The sequence below is a fragment of the Corticium candelabrum genome, chromosome 7 (assembly GCF_963422355.1).
Source record: "Corticium candelabrum chromosome 7, ooCorCand1.1, whole genome shotgun sequence".
NCBI classification, from domain to species: domain Eukaryota; kingdom Metazoa; phylum Porifera; class Homoscleromorpha; order Homosclerophorida; family Plakinidae; genus Corticium; species Corticium candelabrum.
In genome coordinates, this window is record NC_085091.1 from 3,699,978 (window position 1) to 3,716,522 (window position 16,545).

Sequence of the window (16,545 nt, forward strand, 5' to 3'; positions counted from 1 at the left end):
GACTAGCCGCCTAACGCACGTTATCCTCTATATTTCACTGTACAGTACCCAACACCACGTGACATAGCCACGTGATGATAAATCACGCTATAAACATCAAGCAGTTTTATTTCACCATCAAATTTTGTACTTGGACAGCAAAACAATATACAATACAATCCAAATCGTTCCTTCCCACACACTCATGCCCCGTTTTCACTACAAAGCAACGTTTTCACGACAGAGCAACGTCAAGCATACAGCCAACAATCCAGTTCTAAGAAGCAAATATAAATTCACATCGTCGCAATCAAGATCATAAGATGGCCATTCTGTAAGGTATTCTCCATCAGCTCCTGCGCTGCCTTGTTAAGATACGTCTGGGAAAAATCACATGGAGGAAAGATGTGCAATACAAACTCACCGACAGGCTGCAAGAGACATCAATTGGCAACAAAATGAGCTGCTATGCAATGGTATTTGACCTGTCCTGCTGTTGCAGGTTTGATGTTGATAATTCCTGCTGCTTGCTTTTCTTGTAGATAATTGATGAACTTAATGCCCATCGCTTTGGTCTGGTAGTGAACGTCGAGAGGGTCTCTTCCACAGGGCAGGGCCAATAACAAGCAATGCTCTGTTTCCGACTGAAATACAACTCAAAGGTGATATAGACAAACACAAAAACAGACAAACAAAAAAAACATACAAAAATGATGACAAACAAACAAGCAGACAAACAAATAGACAAACACACACAGAACAAACACACAAACTAACAAACAGACAACCAAACAGATAAACAAAGAGACAAGCGCACAGACTAATAGACAAAAACAACAAACAAAAAGACAGAGACAGACAGACAGACAGACAAACAAACACATGCAAACAGACAAACAAATAAACAAATAAACACATTCTAACAAACAGACAGACAAACAAGCAAACAAACATGCAGACAAACAAGCAAACAAACATGCAGACAAACAAGCAGAGACAAGCAGACAAAGAAGCAGACACACATACAAAAGAACAAACACACCAGCTAACAAACACACAGATAAACAAACAGTCTCAGACATACAAACAAATGGACAAACACAAACAAATGAACATACAGATTAACAAACAGACAAACAAACCAACCAACCAATAAACGAACAAACTGACAAAGAGACAACAAACAAACAATATGACGAGCAAACAAACAAATAAGCAAGCCACAACACTCCAAGGTGAGATACCCTTACATATACGTATTACATCATACAATTTACAACCAGTACAGTACACCCACCTGCATTCGTTTCGTCATCACATCCAACTGTGCCGGTTCCAACTTCATCCTCTGCCCAATCTTCAGCTGCGGCACGACAGTCGGCATTGACACAGGTGCATGCGGCAGACACATGTCAGCCATAAGTCGATTCCCGGCCAAGTGATGCATCTGCACAGCAATCTGATGATCCTTCAGAGCCAAAAATCCCTGCCACACGACTGGATACCGCTGAAGCAGACTCTGTACTGGATCGAGAGCCTGCTGTTGCACGAATGCTGTGCTGGCATTCATCTGTGTGAGCGACGTCTGATAGACAGATGACGGGTCAAAAAACTGTGTCTGTTGCGCCTGTGGCTGTACAGGTGTTGCAGCCTGTGATACAAATTGAGACTGAAATGCAGGAAAACCAGCAGCTGCAGCTGCAGCTGCACTATATTGTTGTACTTGGGACATGCCAGTCTGATGAAACACGTCACCACTTTCTAGTTTAACAGCAATACCTTGACCGTGAACTACGGTTTGTTGCTGCGATGTATCTGAATGCGTGTTCATGTCACCTGACATTTCATTCGTCGCGTCTTCGGTCGTCGATGTGTCTGCAATGTCTGTGTTCTTGTCTTTTCTCAGACGGCCTCGTCGGGTCAAGTCGCTCTTGCTTGACTTTTCTGTCTTTTCTCGATTTCTGCCTTCGGACTCTCTTCTGTGCTTGTCGATCTTCTTGTCGTGGCCACTTGAGCTTGTCTTCCTCTTCTTCGTTTCTGGTTCTTCTAGAAGTGAGAAGATGATCAGCAGCATGAAATGAGGAACAACCAAACATAAATGTGAATGCAACACAGAAATAAACACAAACACAAATAAACACAAACACAAACACACACACCACGACATCTGCACACACATATGTACAGTCTGCATCAAAACTATTGACACATTTCCGATTTACTTGTCCTATTTTCGAAAAGTTTTCTTGTTTTGCTACACCGCGCCAAATTTTTCTCAAACACCTGAACAGCAGTCACAAATGCTATTCCATAGTATGCGCATCTCCGCAGAGAACTTTTCCATCATGAAACGAGTCATGAAAGACAATGCGACGATATTCTGTTACTATACCACTCCAGTACTGCCAACTTTACGTGTTTCTCGCTCTACTGTTTACTGAACTCTCCAAAGACTGGACACTGGAGAAGGAATTCAAAGCAGAGCTTCCCGTTGAAGACCAAAAACTAGCTGAAAACCATCGAACTGCTTCAATTAGTGAACATGACACAACAAGGAACAACAAATCAGCAAACACAGTTGCACATCAGCTTGAAGCACAGGAAGTTGTTGTCATGCAGTTCTTCCACCAGCAGAAGAGAACTTCATGACACAAGTATCGCTACACGATGCCTAGGAATTAAAATTCCGCTGCTAGTGAAGCTTGAAAAACAAGACTCTGAGCATCACGGTTTCTTAATCGGACCGCTAGCTCACCAGATCTGGGCGGTCATCAAGCGGCATGTTGAGCTTCATAGGCCTCAAAACGTTCATGAACTGGAAGATGCAATCCAGGCAGAGTGGCACTTGCTCACGCCTTGTGCTCTGTTGCCGTACATTGAAGAGTGGGGCGCCTTTGTCTCGAGCCACACCAGCGAGGGTAATGCTATCAAAATGAAAGGAGAACACAAGCTACTGATGCGCACTTGTGAGTTCCAAAAGTCTAGCAAACCTACAAGCATACACAATAGTTCTCTTCTATCTATAAACTGTACCTGACCTGATAATGGATGCGTTTCTGCTCACGCTACCCATGGCCACGCCTCTAAGCGTAAATGTGTCAATAGTTTTGAAGCGGACTGTACATGTAAGACCACGCATGCACACACAGGTGTGTCTGTTGATGAGACAATAGGCAAATAACCAAACAAACAAGCAAACAAACATATAGACTGGCACACAAACAGAAACATTAAAACAAACAAAATAGGCCAACCACATACACACAAAACACAACTACAAAATCACAAAACCCAGACTACATATGTAACACACAAACACAACTACGAAGTCACAAAACCTAGACACCCATCAACACCATCGCGTCACATGTCTCACCTCGCCCTTCTTTCTCTTTCATTCGACTGACAGATCGCTCTGGGTCGATGCAGGAGAAGCTTTTTACAGTCACCAACAAGTCTCTAGATGAACTAGTCATCTGTTCCTTACCACTAGATTTTGATGTGCCATTCATCCATTCTTCATCTCCAGCCCTGCCGTGTCTTCTTCTTGATCTCTCTGACTCGCCTCTGTCACCACCATCTCCTGATTCGTGTGCAGCATCTTTGTCTTCGCCTCGTCTGTGGTGTCTTCTTGGTTGAGAACTAAAATCTTGCTCAACGCCTTCATTCCTTCTTCGCTCACTTCTGTGACTGTCAAGGTGGTCGCCTTCTTTATGATGGTAGTTGTCACCCTGATGAGATGCATCCATTGCATCAAAAAATTCTTGCTGACTAGCAGGCGAAGCAAAGTCAATCTAAAGACAGTGGTAATGAGAAAGATGGGACAGAAAAACAACCAACAGATAAAAACGTGAAAAACTGACAAACACAAAAAATACATTAATACACAAGCAACCAGAAGGCAAACAGACAAACACAAACGTAAACAGAAAAACAGAACAGACACATAAAACAAATGGACAGACAACAAACAGACAGAAAAAAGCTCACAGTAGCCCAAATCATGGGCTCAATGTCCTCAAAGTCTATTCTGGCTGTTCCCAATGTTTTCAATCTACCTGCTCACTGAGACCTCAAGAAAGCTTCTACATGAAGACATCACAGTTTTTTTCACGTGTAAATGTTGTGCCTGCTTTAGCTTGCATTACAGTGATGTCTCTTATTTAATAGTATGCATTACATTGCCATCGCCATGTCTGTTGTCAACTTATTCCCCTGTGTTTCTGAAAAGCAGTGTAAGGTAAACAACACATAGTTGCAAGAGCAATCACTCAAAAGAAAAGGTCCACCTTAGTGACCACATCAGTGACATAATCAGTTCTCTTTCATCAAGTAACTGAATCCTTAAAGGGGAACTCCCACGAAAATACATCTGCGTGTGTAATATAAGCAGATATTGTGTTGAATCATTTTATAAGATTTTTGTTGAGCAAAACGACATCATATGAGCAGAGAAATAAAGGGATGAAGTTGGAGGCGTGTCACCGTGTATTACTCCATTATAGAAGATGACGTAGAAGTGTCTTACCTCTGAGCATGAACATAACATGACTCACGTCCGCCCTTACAGTTTTAAGCCAGATAGTGACAGCAAAGAGAGCGAGAAGGAGAGTGAATTTATGACTAGTGACAGCGACGGAATGCATCCAGCGGCAGGTCCTGAACAACTAGAGAACACAGACTGGTGTGAGTGCAGCTCTTGCATAATTATGCCAACCGTGGTCGAAAACATCTGCTGCCAAGAGGTAGACGCTCTGAACTGGAGGCTTCATGAACTTTCATGTGGTATAGAGCACGAAAGCTTCAAGCTTGTCTGCTTCGATTACAAGGTCTTGCGCACGGCAGTAGCTACCATGGATGTTGCGCCGGGTTCTATTACCTAACCTCTTATGACCAAGTTTTAGAGTTGGGATTACAAATTTAAGTCATGTACTCTCTGTTTAGGCTTTTGAGATTAACTGCATACCGAAAGTTCACTCAATGAGCACATGAACGTTTGGGAAGCGAAGTTCGAGTTGTCATTCCGTCTTGTGTGGTGTGTGCAGTATGTAGTGCCTTTCCGGAGGAGAGCGAACACCATGTGGGCTTTAGAGAGGCTGGTGATTCATAATGACGTACATTTTTTTCCCAGAGTCTGATTTTGAGTTCTAGTGGTATTACATCAAAGCTAACAGTGTCTCTATACTAATGAAATCTCGACTTAGTGTGAGCTATAACGTCTTCCATAGGTGGTCTTTCACTATCAGCAATATTCATGGCTAGTGCCACTAGTGGAGACTGAGCTGTGTGATGTCTCAATAGTCATAGTTCTTAGATTGACTTATAGCTTTTTGCTACCCAGGCTTTGGTGGCTTTGGGAAAGACAACCTTGTAGTATTTGATTCATTGGCTAGTTGTGGCCTGCTTTCAGTGTTGTAGTTGTGGTCAAGTAGTCTGGCGTAGCCAGACCCCTTTCTGCCGCGTCCTCCCGGTGAAATGGGGTCTGGTGAACGACCTTTGATGTCGCTGTGTGCCGCGTAGCCAGAAATCGGCTATCTAAAGACCGGATTTTGTTTCTTAAATGCTTCACTAAAGACCAGACTGGTATGCACGCAGTGCAAAAAAATCCTATCTCAATTAGCTTCTCTTGTTTCGTAGAGAACAACTCGAAGACTACAGCTAGAGTCGTTGCTGTTTGTGAAATCTGCATGTTTACAGCAGCAATTAAACGCAGCCGCGTGAACGTTGACGTGCAGCCATGATTGACGTCGTACGATCTAGCGTTGTGCGCTCGTGTCACAACGGAGACTGAATGCGAACATACGGGATGGATGCGAACGTACTCGGTGCTATTTTTGACGTCTAAAGCAACCGCAGACAGTCCAGAGTGAGCGATATCTGGAAGGGCTTGGAGCTGCATGACGTCATCAAAACAAGATGAATCGTCTTTCTGTGTTTGGGTAATCATTTCATGTGTTTTGTGCTTTGCTTTGGTGAACACATACAGTAGCAACCAGGAAGAGACCACGTCGACAGAAATGCTGGACGTCCCAAGGTGGTACAGATTCGATGTGTTGTTTGGAAGAGCTATACATTACGCGTGTTCCTGCAGCGTAACTTCCGAGTATGTGGAGCTTCAGGGAGACTACTTCCATCCAACTGTTTTCTCTTGCTCAACAAGGTGATAGCATCTGGTGGTTTCATCAAACACAAAAGCACGTCGACATGTCAGACAGTTATGTTTCATTGCATGATCAGCACTACATGATCTAGAATTTTAGACAGTTATTACAACATGCAGTTATTTATTTCACTGGAAGGTCAAAGGTACAGCAGTTACCACAGTCACAACTAAGTACACAAACATCACAACAACCACATCCTTTTCCTGCAATGTCTTCACTACCAGCAACTAAGCACTTCCTACAACAAGTTGTAAAATTTTGTCCATACTTCTTCATCGAGGATGAAACTGTCCTGTGCAGATGTCCATATACAAGCAGTGCAGGTGCTGTCAAGCCATCTCTTCCAGCTCGCCCAGTCTCTTGGACATAATCTTCAATGAGTCTTGGAGGACTCCAATGAACAATCCACCTAATGTTGGGAATGTCAACACCCATCCCAAATGTTGTTGTAGCTATCAGAACTCTCAATGTGCTGTCTACTTTACTAAATGACATCAAAAATTGTTCTTTCATCTCGACTGTGAAGGCACTCGAATACATATCAACTAGATGAAATTCTTGCAAATCAATACAATCTGATGGAAATGTAAAGTGGGATCCCAAGCTTTGATCTGAGCTGAATATACAGTGACCAACTGTTGTCTATTTAGTACAAAAGATTTAGTAAAAAACTCTAGACTAGCTATATATGGACTACCATATATGTATATCTATGAATTAATACATGATGATCATGCAGTATACACATGCAGTGTTGATCGTTACGTAAAGGTTACTCAGGGCCAGGCAGATATCATGTAATGTATAAAGGTAAGTAGTAGAGACTTGCGTGTTCCACAGATTGACATGCAGTGTCAGAAGTGAACTCTGCAACCCAATCACAACGTGGTCTCTTCCTGGTTGCTACTGTATGTGTTCACCAAAGCAATACACAAAACACATGAAATGATTACCCAAACACAGAAAGACGACTCATCTTGTTTCGATGACATCATGCAGCTCCAAGCCCTTCCAGATATCGCTCACTCTGGACTGTCTGCGGTCACTTTAGACGTCAAAAAACAGCAAACAGCAAACAGCACCGAGTACGTTTGCATCCATCCATTACGTTCGCATTCAGTCTCCGTTGTGACACGAGTGCACAATGCTAGATCGTATGACGTCGATCATGGCTGCATGAAATCGAAGCCTGTCGACGTCAACGTTCCCGCGGCCGCGTTAAATCGCTGCTGTAAACATGCAGATTTCACAAACAGCAACAACTCTAGCTGTAGTCTTCGAGTTGTTCTCTACGAAACAAGAGAAGCTAATTGAGATAGGATTGCACTGCGTGCATACCAGTCTGGTCTTTAGTGAAGCGTTTAAGAAACAAAATCCGGTCTTCAGATAGCCGATTTCTGGCTACGCGGCACACAGCGACATCAAAGGCCGTTCACCGACCCCATTTCGCCAGGAGGACGCGGCGGAAAGGGGTCTGGCTACGCGAGACTAGTGGTCAAGCACAGCAAGTCGTGTTCTTGCCAACATACAATTATACCCAAAATGTTGTCTTTTGGGACAGTACTTTGTAATCAACGAATGGGATACCTCTAAGTGCCCAGTGTGGCAAAACTTGGTTAACTTTTTTTATGTCATTCAGTAACCTTTTTTCGAAAACAACCAACTTGAGGGCTTCATGGGCAGGGGAACCAGACTTAAGCCATTTCTTTCTGCGAAATTCTTCTGAGGACAGCTCTGCATGTTCACATCGCACAAAGACACTTGCATGCTCCCAAGAATGAACATTTACTATATGGTTTGTAACAGACATCCACTTTTCTTTTAGGACTTGGGCATCTCCATTACAAGAATGAGAGGACCACCACAGGTGGTTGAAGACTGACTGTATCCATGGCAATAGATTTTTGCAGTTTTTGCTTTTCCCTTCTGAGTCAATTTTCTCACAATTCCTTTCAATACATGCCACACATCATGCTGATGGCATATGTGTTTATTTTTTCTTAATGTGGCTGTGATTTGTGAATGTCTGTCCGTTGCTATTTGAAATATAGTCAACTCTTCATTTTACAGCTTTTGAACAGATCTTTCAAATCCCTCTCGTTCCATAACTACCGAGTTAGAGACTTCACTCACCTGAATAAGTTGAAAATCAACAATGACTCCTGACTCTTGTTCAAGGTGAGTGTAAGTTCCATATTTGGCAGTATAGCCAGGGCTATCACACCTACCATCCCCCAAGAGGCACAAAGTGTTTTTGAACTTTTCTAAAAGACAAATTTGATGTGTTTGCCAAGTTTCATTTGTTGTTGGAACAAGGTAGACATCTTGAATTCTATAGTAAGTAGACTCAGACAGGAACTGCAACTTCATTAAATTGGCAAATTGTGAAAACTTGCTATAGCGTCCAAGTAACCAGTTTCACAGTCAACATGCTACCCTGGGTATGCTCAAAGGTGTTGTCAGCTAGCGAACCACAGGTTGGACAAAAATGAAGAAGCTGTTGTAGACAGCTATTGAAACCTATGTACTTTGCTTCTTTTTCGGGCGGTATTGTTGTGTCAGATTGTGTAGATGCGAATGACATGTCTGCTGTAGCAAGACTGGTCATAGTCAGAATCTACATGGATACCATGGGGTGACTCGTCTTCTGATGCTGTACAAAAAAATCCTTGCACTTTCCAATTCTGGTTCCATAAACAACGATGAAGGGCTGAGAGGTGGACTAAAATTTACATGAACTTAATTTGATAAGGAAATGACATCATGGGTGGTCTTTCAAGCAGATTGGATTTAGCCTGTCTCCACCCTCAAACTCATTAAAACTCCAGGCCTATACTGGCTCTGTTATACTGTAGAATCAACGAAAGTAACAATATCATAATTGAATTGACCTACTAAAGAGCTGTCAAATGATACCCATTAGGACTCACAGACCCCTACCACTCGAGAGCTACACGCCAAATTCCTAGTCCACCTAATGCGTGAATGGACTTTAGTACATGATGCAGAAATAGGAGAGGATGTTAGTATAAATGGTCTTGTGGATGCACTACGTCTGAGAGATCATACTGGGTAGATGATTCACAAACTGCTGGCACATGACTATCACAAACATCTGAGAGATCATACTGGGTAGATGTACCACAAACTCTGGCAGATGACTATCAACAGATGCCTCATCAATGTCTTCTTGGACTTCTGGGTCTGGATTCTGTGGTTTAGATAAGTTAGAAGATGATGACTCTTCAAGTATTTCTGTAACTGACTGCCTAAACACTGTACTGTAATTAGTGTCAAGTACTATAATTGTATACTGATATTTGTAGTCAAGGTGTACTAACGTCAATCTGCCACCGTCTCTTGCCTGTTGATCGATCTTGTCTGGTGCTTACAAAGAAAAATAATGTTGGAACAGCATCCGCTTTCAGATGTACTCTTGCCTTAGTTCCCAGCAGTTCCGCTTGCAAATCTCGCTCGAAACAGTCAGGCTGGAAATAATCTGTACACACGCGACTGTTGTCTGATATAGGCAGATCTTGCAAGTGGCGCTTGGACAGCCATTGTTTCAACAGTGGCTTGTTTGTAAGAGACAAGCGGTAAAATTGTACGCTACGTTTGATGTCCTTATCTATATTGTTACAGCCATATGCGATACAGTGCATCATCCTACACACCGATACCCCTACTCATGCGCAGTGGTAAAACAGCTGTACGTCATCCTTCAAAATGGTGTGCTACACACAAGGACACGCCCCAAATTTACTGCTGCATTTCTTTGTTCTTAGGTCGCTTTTACAAAAATTAATTTTGGGAAACGAGTTACCACAACAAGTACCTCTACTACAAATAAGCTTGTATTGTCGGGGGAGTTCCCCTTTAAGATCTGTCCACACTGGCAACTGGATTGCGATCTGATCACGATCCAACTGCAAATGTCGCATCCACACCTAATCCACTTTCAAGTGATCGCAATCCAATGCACATCGAGAGGTGGATACGATCCACATCGATCACCATTGGTTAAATCCAATTATGAAAATAGTGGGCGTTGTTACCTTGATATGCACTATGAATGTAGTTGGAAAACCTAAACCTTCTCACTCTTCTTTGTTCTCGCTCAATTTCAATTGCCTTACGTCGCTGCATCAATGTCTTCCACAAGCAAAGAGCCCACACGTACAAATCGGCCATCGGTCAAATAATACTAGAAAAAAGGCAGAGATGTCATTTTCAAAGTGCAGTGTTGCCGCTCGCTAGCCCCATCAGATTGTGATCTATTTCTGGTCTAGTGTGAACATAGCGTTAGACTCCTCAAGAACCCTCAATCATGAATAGCCAAATGCAAGAGTTTGAGCCTTTGAAAATATGCTACTGTGAGCACTGCACACAGTACAACTAATAATCAGAAAAGATCAAAGAAACTGACAAATAATAGGACGAACACACACGCGTGTGCACACACACACACACACACACACACACACACACACACACACACACCTTCAATCGTCCTCCTCTGCTAAAATTTCTCCCTCTCATCGCCTTATTCGCATCAACAGCAGAATCAACATGATCAAATACTACCATTGCATGATCCGTTTCTCGATTAATTGCAACCGTCTTTAACCTCCCAAATGAACTGAACTGCCTTTCTATAAACCTCTCAGACGTATTGTATCCAATATTGTCGAGAAATAGTGCAGGTGAGAAGTGAGGTTTACCAAAACCGACTTTAAGCCGAGTGCTCAACAGTGCATGGTTGTCGAGCTTTCGTTTGGCTCTGCAAGCACTTGTTAAGTCTGGGTAACGTACAAATGCATACATAAACGGCTGGCCTTGCTTCTTGATGTCCATGTCCTACAATGCAATTCAAGTTTCAGTTGTGTGATGCGACACATTGTTACGTACTGACATGCCCACAAACACTAATGTGTGTGTGAGTGTGTCTGTGCACGTGTAGTGACAAATGCAAACACTAAAAAGCATACAGGCTTGCATGTATGTAGACAAACAGGGAGACAGACACACAGGAAGACAGACACACAGGGAAACAGACACACAGAGAGGCAGCCAGACAGCCACCCGGCCAGCCAGTCAAAGACAGACGAACAAACGGGCAAATGAACAAACAGACAGAGAAGCAAGGACAACAAAACACAAACAGACAACAAACAAACAATCAACGTTATCGCACAATTTGAAAAAAAGAATAGCAAGACTTCAATATGAATGTATCGTAATATTTAATATCAACAATATTGAAGTCTTTTTAGAACAAAGATCTAATAAGCAAATGGCCAAAACTTACTGATGTGGACAAGTACATGCACTAGAGGTAAGCAACTTTCTTTTGACACCATCAAAGCAATCAGGTAACTCACCCTTTTGATTGCCACCGCACACCAGTTACTGAGTAGTCTGGATGTCAATACAGTAAGCTTCTTATGTCACTGGCTTTGTGCTTGTTGGATAACACTTGATGTGTCAATGTTTGATGGCAGTTCAATCTACGTTGTTTTCCCTGACAAAAATTCTCAATAAAACTTGTACGTACCGATGACCCTTACAAATACTGCACCATATATGCCTTGCAGTCATTGCTAGGGAGAGCTCTGTATACTAGAAGCTATCTATTTACAATGGGATTGCACAATCCAAGTGCAACCTGTAAAGCATGCTCTTCTGAGTTGGATCCTGAGCCATCCGTCTAAAACTCAGGATAATCTCAAAGTTGTTTTGATCTTAAAGTTTGAATACACATGTATTGAAGAAATTTATCTATTATATTTAATTTATTATTTATTAATCAATTTGTCCATCCTGAGTGCCCATTTTGAATTTGTTCAAGATTTTGGCAAGGCGTTTGTATTCTAAAATGTCATATTGATATGTTAAGCCGTTAAAGAGATATCGTTTTACAGACAGACACAAAATCATGTAAACACCTCTGAAACATTACAATCGTTAGTTGACGTAGTACAAGTAGGTTAATGTCAGGAGTAGGCTACTACAGCAATCTGGTAATGTTATGCATAGATAGCTGTTGAGATTTGTATATATAAATGACTGCGAAAATATTGCATTGTCTGGACAGTGTACGTACGTCTTGTAGCTTTCTTCGTATCCCACCCTCGATCCCATGTTCGAGAGAACTGTATTCAATAGATCAGGTAGCGATCCAGTCTTGGCCCAACATTACGTGCACCTCTACTCAAGTTGCAACATCAACTCGACTTCACAAAGCAAGTTGTCTAATGTCCGATCGTAAATGGAATGGGATTGTGATGATGTGTTGAGCTTCCCAACACCAGCTTGACTAACCTCTTAGACGTTGAAGCTTACAACATCAGCTGCACTGACCTCTTGGGCTCAGGTACTTGGTGGTCATAATGACTGTTGAGCTTCCAACATCACTCTGAATGACCTCTTGGGCTCCAGTCACTTGTCTGATAAATTTCGACTCGTGTGAGCTGCCCAGTTAAAGAAGAACTCTCTCCAAAATCAGCAATCTCTCAGATAAAAGCTGTCATTTCATGACACAACCCTATGCAACTGTTCACCATAACGGAGAAATAAAGCATTGAAATTACTTGTGTGGGCATGTTTACTACCCGTATAAAGTAACGCTGATTGCTGGTTAGCAAGGAAGACCGATACCTGTGCACTTTTCAAGGTAAGGATTATGAGACAAATCGTGGGAAGTTGTGATTTATTGACCAAAGCAAACTGGGACCTTAAACTTATCACACAAGTATCAACTGTCAATACAACCGTGGAGACTTAAAAAGGAGACCCTTCTTACAAGGTTAGTTCATAGATCATGTCTCGCTTCATTTTGGTGTGTTAGAAGCACTTTGTACTGTTCAACCTAAAGTATTTACTGCAAACGAGAACAAAGAGTACGTTAATATCATGGGGAATCGTCTGAACAACTCATGGCCCATTCTCTGCTTCTGTAGCTGGCTGAACCTTAAGCTTCCTGCAGGCAGATACTAGGCTTTGTATCTTTCTGTCAGCAAGTTTTAGTATTTGGTGGGAGTTCTCCTTTAAAGCCAGCGTTCACAAACCTCTCTCACCCCTGACACATTGCCCCATTGAAGCCCACACCGTTTCAGGTGTCAATGTGGTATCACAGCTAGCAGGCAAGCTGCTTACAACACGATGTCTTACAAGTGATGTCAACCTCCTTCCACTGTGCTATGTGAGTTGAAAAAGTCTTTAATATGGGTAAGTCCAGAGATACCAATATGCCCACCAAAGAGCACACAGCAAGCCACTACGTTGGGAGATCCTACGACAAACACTAAAGTTCATGTACATTTTTCATAAATAAAAGAGAGACATATACAAACAGTCACATAGACCCACAACATATATGTACGTGTGTAAAACCAAACAAACCAAAAATGTTATCTTATATAGACACAATCACTCGCTCCACCCCCTCTCCACCATCTCTCACTACCAATTATCACACAACCTGCATGCCAAACAATGCATCACAATTGAAGGCATAACACAGCATAACACAGCCATTCATTCCCCTCACCAAAACTTCCCCATATCGTTCACACAATTTCCTCAACTCGGCATGTGTAATTTCAACATTGAGATTGCCAATCCAAAGAGTGCGTGTCGCTGCCATATCATACTCTTCCTCTTCCTCATTTCTTGTTGGAGGTGTAAATGCTCTCTTCATTTTTGCAGCTTGAAGTATCGCCTCGCCTTTGTTATCGTCTGACAGTTCTAGTCACACCAATGGTCATATGGCCACCAATCGAGACACAGAGATAAATAACAACACAATTCATACCCCCATCGTAAATATCAACAACTAGCTTGTTGCCATGGAACTTCCGTCCTTGCATTTCCTTCTTGGCTTGAGCTGCTTCGTCGAAACTACATACACAACAGTTTATTGCATATGCAGTCAACCATCCTACAATTGTCCTCGCAAAAATGCCGCACCATTACATGCTGTCAAGTGTGACTGGGTTTTCTGACTGTCTAACTCTGTTTGATATGTTATGTATCCAAGATATCAGTTTGGCAATGTGATTGACACATCAAGCTATACGGATATTTTCTTAAAATTCTATACAGCAGGCTAAGTGCGTGCCTCTCGTAATACAAACAGCAAATTGCTGATTACCTAGCAAAGCAGCTCAACTGCTATAACTGCACGAGTCTGTACTCCATGGCAACTTAATTAGATGTGACCAATCTTTGTGTGACCCACAATATACTTTCAACTTTTCACTGTTCACACCACTGTCTTTGTAATACTGTCACCCATTTGTCACACCATTTGTCACCTTTATGACACAATTGCCTGCCTGTCAGTTCATACGGGTTCTCGTTAATCCTCGTTCAGTGGCTGCTACCGATCTAGTTTTTACCTTGGAAATTTGACAACCGCTTTCATTTCGTTTTTGTCGACGATCAACCTCACAGAAATCACCTCTCCGTATTTCTTGCACTCGTGAAAGAGTCCCTCCGTAATGCCACGCTCTACATCCAAAATACAACACATCATCAATACACATATCACTTATTCTCGTCAAACAGTCTAACCAGATGACTGTTGATCCAAGTTCTCTACAATAATGGCATTGATGTGGCGATCTTGCAATGGACTTGATGCGCTAGGACTCATACTCCCTGCCTTCCTTTCATGTCGAGATTTCTCCTCTTGCTGTTCTGTCTTCCCGATGTGTTCCTTCTCTGTTCCCGACTTCATTTCGTCTGACCGTCCTACAGCTTCACTAGAACCCGACCGACTGCTGCTAATCGATCGTCCTCTTGGACTCCTACTTCGTGATCGGCTGACACTACGACTCTCAATCGGTTTTCGATGTCGCCGTTCTCTATCGACCTTGTGCCTGCCATGTTCCTTATACCCGGACCAGTGACTATCGTCACCATATTCCATCCCTGTTTCAGGTGACTGCTGGTTCCATCCGTGGCCTCGTTCATGAGAATGCTCATAATCCCTTAAATCAAAGAGAGGCAAGTCAGTATTTCAAACATCTCTATGTTTGCGTCAAGCGATACATGGTGATTCCAATGTAATACTCACCTGACTCCAACAGGTGGTATGCAATTATCATTTGAATATGGCAAATAACCAACTCCACAACACAAAGCAATACTCTAGCACCATGGCAACCTCTCACACATGCAATATAATACTCACACATAATACTCCCACACATCACTCCAACACACACCCACAATAAAACACCGAATTGAGTTCTTCATATGGTCTGTGCATGTTACTACATACTAATTATCTCACAATGAAAGAAATGCAAACAATCGGTGTCTGATCCAGGAGGTTGAAATCTCTCACATTTACTGTATGATACACTCACTACCAGCACATGTTTAGTTGATTTAGCAAGCATCCACAACATTCGATACCATAATCACGTGACAACAATTAGGTGACAACAAATCATGTGATACATTTCAGTTTCTCTATTCAAATTTCAATTTCTCTACTCCAAAATTCTCAAATTGCTATCCGCAAACGGGAAGCCCATCGCTCGTCGACCAACACAAACTATGGAGACGCATGATCCTCAATCTCCAAAACCACGCCCACGCACGATCCACAACACGACCCAAACAACAAGCTCCAAACGTTTACCCACCAAACAACACATACTCCATGTCGATCCATCTAATATTCTCTCACCATAGCCGACACTACATAAACGGGTCCCCCAAATGCCCCGCCAACATTTCCTACACAACAAAATCGCGACACAGCAGTCGGAAATACCCTTCTCTTCGCTCAAAACGACGCCGACCGACTCCTCCTCCACGTACGTGCCTTCCAAACGTAAACTTAGTTCCCGGCTCGTTGTAGTTCGTGCGCAATTCGCGCGAGCCCATCTTGTGTGAGGCCTCGTGCGCCTTCACAGCGCTCTTGATGTCGATAAAGTCGACGAACGACGCTCTGCCACCGTCAGCGCTACGCTTTGGCAGCACGCGCACACTCTCCACGCCACCGAATCTACGCACAACGAGAGATGACTGCAGAATCCGCTGATGATCCGGAAATGTGGGTATGATCGAGCGCTACCTTGAGAAGTAGTTGCGCAGCTGGTCGTCTCCGACATTCTCGGGCAAATTGCCGACCCACAAATGTCGCGTTTCGCGAACCATCTCCTAAAAAAGCGACGGGAAGCAAAAACGTAACGTACGCTATGCAACTACCTAAATGAAGAAGTCCCGTATTATATATAAATTTATTGAGAAAATTATAATTCAAAATATAGTTTAAATTATCTATAATTCAAAAGTACGTATATAAGTATGATTTTGACAGTGTTGTTAAGGATTACAAACTAGGTCGTAACACGTACAATCAGATTCTAGCATATACAGACTTGAA

At 42.5% G+C, this 16,545-nt stretch overlaps 2 protein-coding genes across 6 annotated transcripts; both read right to left on the reverse strand.

Annotated features, from left to right (window-relative positions):
- Positions 1-90: 90 nt before the first annotated feature.
- LOC134182727 (msx2-interacting protein-like) lies at positions 91-16,351 on the reverse strand. 5 transcript variants are annotated; one of them, XM_062650161.1, is made up of 12 exons: positions 16,234-16,351; positions 15,931-16,164; positions 14,718-15,136; positions 14,543-14,654; positions 13,957-14,042; positions 13,693-13,889; positions 10,644-11,000; positions 3,467-3,773; positions 3,356-3,394; positions 1,277-2,022; positions 465-623; positions 91-410 (listed from the first exon to the last, which is right to left on the reverse strand). In XM_062650161.1, exons 1-12 carry the CDS (start codon positions 16,314-16,316, stop codon positions 276-278), a joined length of 2,874 nt encoding a protein of 957 aa, XP_062506145.1. In that variant the 5' UTR covers positions 16,317-16,351; the 3' UTR covers positions 91-275. The 5 variants fall into 5 exon arrangements, with proteins under 5 accessions (XP_062506145.1, XP_062506144.1, XP_062506143.1 ...); XM_062650160.1 differs by having other exon boundaries at positions 1,277-2,025; XM_062650159.1 differs by having other exon boundaries at positions 3,356-3,773.
- LOC134182674 (ATP-dependent DNA helicase RecQ-like) lies at positions 6,262-7,256 on the reverse strand. Its single transcript, XM_062650101.1, has 2 exons — positions 7,097-7,256; positions 6,262-6,785 (listed from the first exon to the last, which is right to left on the reverse strand). The coding sequence occupies exons 1-2, from the start codon at positions 7,136-7,138 to the stop codon at positions 6,264-6,266; spliced, it is 564 nt and encodes a 187-aa protein (XP_062506085.1). The 5' UTR covers positions 7,139-7,256; the 3' UTR covers positions 6,262-6,263.
- Positions 16,352-16,545: the final 194 nt, after the last annotated feature.